This window comes from Impatiens glandulifera, chromosome 3 (genome assembly GCF_907164915.1).
Source record: "Impatiens glandulifera chromosome 3, dImpGla2.1, whole genome shotgun sequence".
NCBI lineage: Eukaryota > Viridiplantae > Streptophyta > Magnoliopsida > Ericales > Balsaminaceae > Impatiens > Impatiens glandulifera.
Window position 1 is genome coordinate 61534457 of NC_061864.1, and position 9906 is coordinate 61544362.

Below are 9906 nucleotides of genomic sequence, written 5' to 3' on the forward strand. Positions count from 1 at the left end.
TCAGTGTTCGGCAACCTCATGGACATGGTGAGACCGGATTCGGCCCGGTCGTGGGGGTATGCCGTGCAACTCGGTAAGATCTTCCTACACCTGAACCTCAACGTCGGTCCCGGTGTTGGGCTAATAAAACGTTGCATCATTCGTTCTCGGCAATTTCTTCCAAGAACGCAGTCGGCCTCCAGTTCCACAGGTGGCCGAAAGAAGAAGGCCGCAAAGAAAGATGCCCCGGCAAAAGCAAAGACCGGAGGGAAGAGGAAAGAAAAGATAACTTTTGCAGACCCACCACAACAAACAGATGATGAGGAGTGGGCTCCTGAGGAAACCGACACGGAGTGGACCGAAGATAGAACGGTCCATGAAGACGATAATTCGGCTCGGAGTCCGAACGATGCCGAACAAAGCGCTAATCCTGAGACCACCGAGGGTGAGGACGGGGTTGATGAAGGAGACAATGATGAAGGAAACAATGATGAAGGCTACAACCAGGAAGAGGCCGATGAGGCCGAGGCCGAAAGACTTGCCCAGAATATCTTTCAGGGCATAAACAGGCGAGACGAGGACGTCATAGACTTATATCTGGAGTGGCATGAGTACCGGTTCAATACAAAGTATAAAGATATCCGACCGGACCTCTCGCAACAGGGTTGCATCGCAAGATTGGAGGAAGTAGAGGACATGATCTTCAGCCTCACAAAATCCAACACAATTCAGGAGGTACAATGCCGAACTTGCCTCCTGATACCGAGAAGCCATCTTCGGAAACTAAGAAGGCGCATCAGAAAGATTAAGGAAGAATATGCCGAAGGGGGATCGGTGTCTACCGTAGCACCGCGAGTATTGGAAAAGCTTGAAAAGGGCAAACTGGAAATACGTCAGGAAATAGAGCGGCTGGAAGCAATATGCAACCAAAAGCAAGTACCGGTCTATACTGCTCCGGTAATCGAAGAATTTCCAGTTGAATACCCAACACCCTCAAGAGAGGAAGTTGAGACACCAAGGGATATTGAGGCACCGATGCAAGAAAATGTTGAGGCACCGACTTCAAAAACTGTTGAGGTACAAATTTTAGAAGATATCGAAGTACCGATCCTGGAAAATGCGGTACTGAACTTGGAGGATGCGGTCACATTAGAAACACCTAATGAGAATGATGCACTGATAGACTCCGGTGAGAGAGGCGATCCAGATCCCACCGAGCAGTCAACTCCTACTCCACCACCGGAAGCCACCGTTTCAGTTCCCCCTAAGGAATGGATTGATGACCGGCTCCAAGAATTTGAAGCATCCGTTTCGGGACGGATTGATGACCAACTTAAGAAGTTTGAAATGTCCATATCAGGGCAGCTTGAAGACCGGCTTCAAAAGTTTAAGGCATCAATATCGGAGCAGATTGATGACCGTGTACTTGAACACGAAGTGTCCAAGCTTCAACCGTTCAAGGAATGCTGCGATAAAATATTTGATTCGGCCATGCAGTTCGCCGGTGTGACAAAACAGCTTGTGGATCAACATCAAGCACGCTTAGCCGACCTCAGCACCGGACTGTGGGAAGAGGCCGGTGAGCGCGAAAAATGTGCTCAGCATACCGCAGCTCTAGAGGGTATAACTTCGGACTTAAAGAAGGATCTAGAACGGGTCCACACGACAATTGACCGGGTCTCGGTGCTGGAAAAGACAAATGAGACTCTCGTGGCCGAGGTAAAGGCACTCACCGAACAGATGGCCGAAATTCTGAAAGCTAAGGAAAACGCGGATGCCGCGGCTCTAGAGGCTGATGCCCTAATAGCTAAAAGGGTCCAGGATGAACTAAACGCCGAAGCCAGCAAGGATAAAGAGGCGCCGCGATCGTCTCAGCTGACCGAAGCCGAAGTAGAGGCCGAAAGAATAAGAAGGGCCGAGACCTTATATCCAGGGTATGCTGAGAAAGTGGCTAGTCAAGCTGCGGAGGATGCCGCACGGTTGGAGAGGCAAAAACGGGGGCTGGAAGAATTCTCCGAAGCAAACAAGAAGAAGAAGAAGGCGGCCGCCTCCGATTCAGAACCGAAGAAGAGAAAAAGGCCGGCTCCTAAGAAAGTTCGGATAGTCGAAATGCTCAATGAAATATCTGACCCGGTTGCTACGGGTACTTCGCAGCAAACCGACCCAGTCGAAGACGAAGTCGAAGAACAGCTGCGGTCCCGATCTAAAAGACCACGACCCTCCCAACAGACCAGGCAACCGCAACCGCCACCGCAACCGAAGAAAAAGAAGAGCGCCTACGAATTCACGGACTCGGAATAGGGACTATCCTTCTTTTTCTTATTTGTCTTAGTATTTATACTTTGTTTTTTCCGGCTATCTATAAATATATAAAGTTATTTTTGAATACCGGCCTTATTTTGCATTTCTACATGATTTTGATAATTTTAAATAAAATAATCAAAAAGGGAGAAATTGTTAGATAAAAGATAGAGATTCTTCCAAAACTCCTCCCTCAAAATTTTTCGAAAAATTCTCTAAGTCTTTTTCAAAAAAAAAACCGGCCAAACAAAACAACCGGCCTACGGTTGCAAACTTACATGATTTTGATAATTTTAAATAAAATAATCAAAAAGGGAGAAATTGTTAGATAAATTCAGACCGGTTCAAATAAACCTAACTTAAACAAACTTCCCATGCAGGAACAAGGAACCGGACCGGATGAACAAAAGGAAACCAACTGAAGAAACCGAACCGGTCAAGTCACCATACCGATCAAAAGCATTCTGAACGTGACCGCACAAAGGATCGGCCAAAGCCTAAAAGCCAAATCCATCAAACAGCCGATCAATCCACAAGACAAGTATAACCGGAAGAAGTCCGGTCACTTCACTATCAAAAGACATTCGGCCAAGTCAAGTGGCCGACCTGTACAAGAAGATACTTTGGGTATCTGTTGAGAATGATACCAAAGGAACAGACTGAATACTTCCATATCCATGCAAGTCTGAGGAAAGACTGTAGGCTGCAGAAAACAGTACTACCGGATCCTTCTACTTCGGGATAAGCCAGAAAGGAAATCTTCAACGTACAGACAACTGTCCAAACAGACAGTGCCCACATTGAGTAAAAGACAAACCCAGCAGGTTTGCTTTACAGACCGGCAGGTCTGAAACAAGATACCAGGTCTGAGATTGACCGTCAGGTCTGAGGAAACGACCGGCAGGTCTGAGACACTGAATCACTGCATCTCTGATCAGCCAATCAGATTCAAGGCTTTGAAATATGACCGTTGGCATATTTCACCTATAAAAGGAGGCAGTTGCAGAAGAGTAAATGTGGGACATACATTGGGATAACAAGAGCTAAAAGCATTTACTACAATAACAGTGTGATATTCTAGAAAGCCTAAGTGTTAAAGTGTGTTCTACAATTTCGGTGCAAATTGTAAGAGTGTTATCGAGCAGAGAATAAGTCTCGATCGGATTGTACTTGTATTCCTTAGTGAATATCCTTCTCGCGGTTTCGAGAGGAAGGGGTGACGTAGGAGTTTTATCTCCGAACATCCATAAAATCTTTTGTGTTATTTACTTTCTGTTGGCTTCATTACATAACCGACTAACTCAACCATACCGCTCCAAACCGAATCTCTACTAATCACACCGAACATCCAGATTGCCAAAACCGACCCACCATCTCCAAATTTCCATCATCCGAAACCGACTCCGCCTATCATACACGTGTACCGCTTCAACTTGAAAGCAAACCTCTTCCGCGCTTGAACCTGGTTCAAGGGTTTGTGACAGGTTGTGTAGTATTGAAACCCCGGTGTTAATCTCTAATCGGATTAACCACCACCCTACGAGTGAAAACCGCTAACCGGTCCAACCCCCGGTTCACCAGCGTTGACCTAGATCCTAACAGAAACCCATAAAAACCGAAAGTTATACTATTAACTTTCGGTGTTACCAAATCATAATTTGGAAAATTAATTGGTTTCTACCTTCCAATCTAGACTCTTAACTAATATTATCAAGTGTGTGTTGTTATTTTAAAAATTAAGATTATGTTTAATGTTAAAATGTTTATGATTGTGTTTGATTATATAAAGAAGTGTGTATATATGTTTGTGTTTGATGATCACATTAATGTGTATAAAGTTTGATCATATGAATTGTGTAATGTTTTAAAATTACCAAATGTGTTAAATTAATGTTGTTCAAGGTCATTAGAAGATTAAAAACAAATTAATTCAACAATTTGTGAAATTGTAATTCCGAAGGTTAATGTTATAACTTTCGGAAATAGCTATCAAAACCGAAAGTTATACCATTAACCTTCGAAATTGCCATTTCATAATTTGTAAAATTCAGAGTTTTTGCCTCACAATTTATCTCTTTAGAATTCTATCTCATTCATGTAAACCCTTAATAATCACATATTTATAGGATAAATATTCAGGTAATAAAACATAAATAACTTTTGGTCAGGCCTAAGCCCAAAACCAAATACAAACCCAATAAACTCAAATTAACATTTGTAAAGTTTATTATAAGTGTATGCTTCATAACTCAACTGTACGCACTTTTAAATAATTTTGTACAATTATTTACATAATTTAAACTTATCATTGTTTAGGGAAAGGGGTAAAGTAGTTTTTTTTAATATTTATTTTCCCAGTGTGAGGGAGCGGGGAACATAATAATTTTATAAACTAAAAGTATTATCTTAGGGAGCAGGGGAACATAATAATTTTATAAACCAAAATTATTATCTTCAACGTATTCTTAATATAATGTCGTATTTGTAAGTGTTCTAATCACCAAGAATCTTGATTATTTTTCAATTTAATATATAATATTTTTTTTGTATGAACCATGTTTTTGAATTTAGTACACTATATTTTTAAAATCATTAACCCTTAAAAATGTATTTATTTTTCCATAGGGTTGGGTTCTTTTCCATTTACAATAAATTCTCATGAGGTTTTAATTATGACCTTAGTTTCAAAGGTAAAACATCAAACATATGGTATGAAACTTCACGTTTTAATTATTCTCGTATGAAAATATTATTATCATGGGATCGAAACAATCGTTTTCAAGTCGTTATCCATTTACAAATTTATTTTATTTAAAGGCATGTTTAGTTTGTTCGTGTTTAAATTATAATTTTTATCTTAAGTGTGATGAAGGAACAATTGAATTTGATTTTTTTAGAGTACAAAATGTTTTAATTTATAATTATTAAAAACATTGATAAGAAAATAGTTTTATATGGTTTTTATCTTCTAAAATATCTATCTTATAAGTAAATATAATTTTGAAATTATATATTATTATTTTTATATAAAGTCAAAATAAGATAAAGTTAAAAAGAATTAGGACTTATGAGAAATGCTCTAAAACAAATTGAACTGATTTTCTGTTTGTTTGATTATTTTTTAAGTAAGGGCCAAGGCCAAGCCCAATCCCTGCCCGAAGCCCAACCCAACCCAACCCAAGAGTACATCACCCGAATACACTTCTCTTAAATTTTGTATATTTAATAAATTTTTAATTAAATATAAAAAATCAAATTTCGTTTTAACATTTTGGAAACAGAGTTAATCTGTTAATACAACTTTCATAATAATGATCTCTTTTAACTTAAAATGTTTTGAGTGTAAATTGTTTATGAATTAAATATTAATTAAATTTGGATTTTACAATTAAATTGTTTAGAATTTGGTTAGTGTATTAATTGTAGATAACTGCTTAATTAGTTGTTGGGATTTGAATGCTTCATTAGTTGATTCACCAAGTTGAATAAACTCTTTGGTGATTAGTCTCAATCAACTAGGATGTAAAAAAATAAAATAAAATAAAATAAATCAAAATCAAAATAAAAGACATACAAACACTTACGAGGACTTAGTTAATCAATTTCTTTTTAGTTGTTATTGTAAGATCTCTTTTATTCCATCTTAAAAAAAATGTGAAATAAATATTAATGATTTAATTGGTGGCTTAATATAATTTCTCCATTAGTAATAAATAAAATTCAATAAACTATATATGGTTAAAGAATAGTGTTTTTGCAATTAATCAATAAACTCCTATGCAAAGGAAAAAGACCCTAAAGATATAGAAAGTGTCACATTGACACAATATATTCTTGAAATATTATTTTTTACATTTGTATTTGCAGTTAATATAAATATAAATATATATATATATATATATATAAATATATATATATAAAAGATAATTCCAAATTTTAAAAATAAATAAAACTTGTTTTGGATCAAAGTTAAACATGCAGGAACATAATTTACTAAAAAAGTATATCTGACAGCTTATAATTTTTTAATTAATTAATATTTTTTTATCCATTTTCTATTCATTTAACCTATTTTTACATATTTATTATTTTATTAACTAACACATTTTATCTTTTATTAACAAATTTTAATCGTTCTAACCTATTTTTATTTTTTACTCAAGTCACATATTTTCTTGTTATGATATTTTTGAAACTTCAACTTGTTTAATTGTTTATATATATATATATATATATATATATATTACAATAAGTATTGGACTTTAATTTTTTTGAAAAAAAATATTATAAAAAACTTTTGATAAGTCTAACTCCATGATACCGAAAATGTATATTTAAATAATTTTTTTATTTAATATTTATAAAAATAATTTAATAGTTTTAAGGGCGAGTACTAGACATATCAACAACCGAGTACACTTGACCCACTTTGACCCGAAGTTCATTCTTTACACAACTTTTAGATGAAAGTTTTTTATAAAGCTCAATTTATCCTTCAAACAATTTATTAAGACTCTTTTTTCATATGGAGGTGGACGAGAAAACTTGGTAAATCATTTTAGGATACTAATTAACTTGTACTCTTCATTTTGGTTTTTATATATTACTTGAAATGACATCTTTTTTCACTATGTTTAAATTCTCATTACTTTACATTACCCATGTCATCTTATTAGATATGATATTATTAACAAAAATTGATTGTTAAAAAAATTTGTTTTGAAACCAACATTTATAATTAAACTTTTAGTATTGTTTTGAATAAGACTAGTTATAGTATTCAAATTTATTATAGGCTGCGTCTCCATTTACTTTAATTATAAATTTAATTTTTTTTTCTATTGAGTGATCAACTAAAATACAAAAATAATGTCTTCATGGCATACAAACAAGATTACATAAACAAAAAAGAAAAAGAAAAATGGACTACATACATAAACAACACAAGTAATTAAAATTGAAGATAGTTCAATTATAACTACGACTAGTAATAAATCTATATTAATAAAGGAATTATGAATCAAATTTATTTATAAGGTAAATACATTTCCTATAAACAAATAATTGAATAATATGAGTGTAAAAACAAAATTAAACCATGCATTTAATGAAATAATTTGCTTACATAGGCACAAACATAATGACACATTTTCCTCTTACAAATATATATATATTTATGCATGACTTATTTTTCTTTCTATATTTGTGTACTAATTTTCTAATTAAAGTTGATTATTTGTTGAGCACACCCAACACAAATACATAATACATTAAAAAACAACATAGAAAATTAGAAACAATGTGAACATAATAAAGTTTCTGATTATGTATTACTTTTATTTTTTCCCAATAGTAATGCATAATTTGAAATATTTTTGCAAGCTTGAATAATAGAGGTTGGTGCATGGTTAATTATTTCAATAAAGTACTAGTTACTAATTAAATATGATTATTTGTTTTCATTGAAAATGTAGGAAAATTTTTCATTTTTTCTCTTTATCATGATAAAGTGTTGATTCTAATGTAGAATGATAATAATAGTTTTGAAGTTAAAAAGACAGAAAAATAAAGTGGTGGCAAACAACTTGTAATTTAGAATGGTAATAATAATTTTGAACACTTTTAAATATAAAATGGTAATAATAATTATAAGTAGAAAGAGAATTAATGATAATAATTTATAATAATAATAATAATAATAAATTAATTTTTTTGAGTAATTAATACATAATACATATGAAAAACAAACTCACAAAATTTGAAAAAAAGTGAACAAATTGCAACTAGAAAAAAAAGCCTTTACAACTTTTCCGTAACTAATCAAATTAATATTGATTGGAAACATATGTCACACACCATAAAACTTTCCTTATTTTACAAGATGTGTTACAGTTAATAGACTAAATGAAGATAATTAATGTACAATTGGAATACTATTATTTGGTTGTTTGTATAACGAATTGTTAAATATATATATATATTTCTCAATAAGAAAACAATACAGCATTTAAAAGCAATCCGCCATTATTAATTAATTCTTGAAGGCAATGGGAAGGGTTTTAATTACTTCCTTCCTATAAATACTAATTTAGAGTTTAGATTATTAGTACACAGCCGCGGTGAACTTTGATATCAATTTTATTATTCAAAAGACTCCTCCTCTCCAGGTCAGTTTAATCTACCTCTCAATGTCGTTAACATTAACTTAATTAGTTACTAATGAATATTGAATTTATTATATCATTACAGATATCCTCCCATGATGAATATGCTGCAAACTATTTCCGTTTTTACAATATTTATGAATATTGTACACATCGGTTGGTACGTAGATGCTCTCCCGAAAATCACCTACGTAGCCAAAGACGGAACTGGTGAATTTTCTACCATTGGAGAAGCTATCAACGCGATTCCCAACTACGTTAAATTCCGAACGTATATAAAAATCAAACCTGGGATTTACATGGAAAATATTGTTGTTCCGAAAAGCAAAACTCGTCTGACGCTTCTAGGATCTGGAATCTACAAGACCATTGTCTCGGGCAGCAGGAGCAACAAAACTGGCTTTGCGACGGATAAAACTCCTACGGCAGGTATATATTGATATACACAAATTTAAGTGATTATATAACTCTAACAAACAAAAATATTGAATTTTGAATATTTTGTGTAGATATCATCGGTGACGGATTTGTTGCCAAGCAAATCACTTTTGAAAACACTGCTGGCCCGTCAAACAACCAAGCTGTCGCACTGAAAAGCGAAGCCGAATTTTCTGCTTTCTATCGGTGTAGGTTTCTCGGATTTCAAGACACTTTATATGCGAAATCAGGGAAGCAATTCTACCGAGAATGTGAAATTCACGGTACCGTGGACTTCATTATGGGAAACGCAGCTGTGGTTTTCCAAAATTGTGAAATTTTGGTTGGGAGATCTCTTCCGGGAAAACCAAATGTGATTACTGCCCAAGATAGAGATCATCCAACTAGCCTTACAGGAACAGTCTTCCACAATTGCACTTTCAAAGCGTCACGCGAATTGCAACCGGTTCTAACATCTTTCAAGACATATTTGGGACGGCCATGGAAAGTGTACTCTAGGGTGGTAATCATGCAGTCCTATATTGATAATCTTATCGATCCCAAGGGTTGGTTGGCGTGGGATCCAACTAGCCGATTAGATAAGTTGTACTATGGTGAATATGGTAACAAAGGCCCGGGTGCAGTTACCACGGGTAGAGTTACTTGGCCAGGTCGCATACTACTCAATACAACAACTCAAGCCTCTCCTTTCACTGTACGAAATTTTATCCAAGGCCACACATGGATTCCCGACCATGTTCCTTATCATCTAGATTTAATATAGGTTAATTTATTATTATTTAGTTGGAGCTATATTATAATGATCTTTTTACTTGTGTTATGTATGTATGTAGCTAATGCTTTGTTATTTTTATTTATATAAATTGTGTTCATGCCATCAAGACATATTTTTATGTACTTAATTTGATGCTCAATAGACAAAAATTGATAATTAAATTAAAGTTGTAGGCACCGACCCAAAATATTATAAAAATTGATAATTAAATCTGGTAAATCCTTTGAATATTCTTTAGTCTGTTCTTCA

General features: G+C 34.2%; 1 protein-coding gene across 1 annotated transcript; it reads left to right on the plus strand.

Moving 5' to 3' along the window:
- The first annotated feature begins 1014 nt into the window (after positions 1-1014).
- Positions 1015-9645, plus strand: LOC124930569 (probable pectinesterase/pectinesterase inhibitor 13). The gene is made up of 4 exons (XM_047470901.1): positions 1015-1698; positions 1744-2174; positions 8530-8873; positions 8954-9645. Exons 1-4 carry the CDS (start codon positions 1015-1017, stop codon positions 9643-9645), a joined length of 2151 nt encoding a protein of 716 aa, XP_047326857.1.
- Positions 9646-9906: the final 261 nt, after the last annotated feature.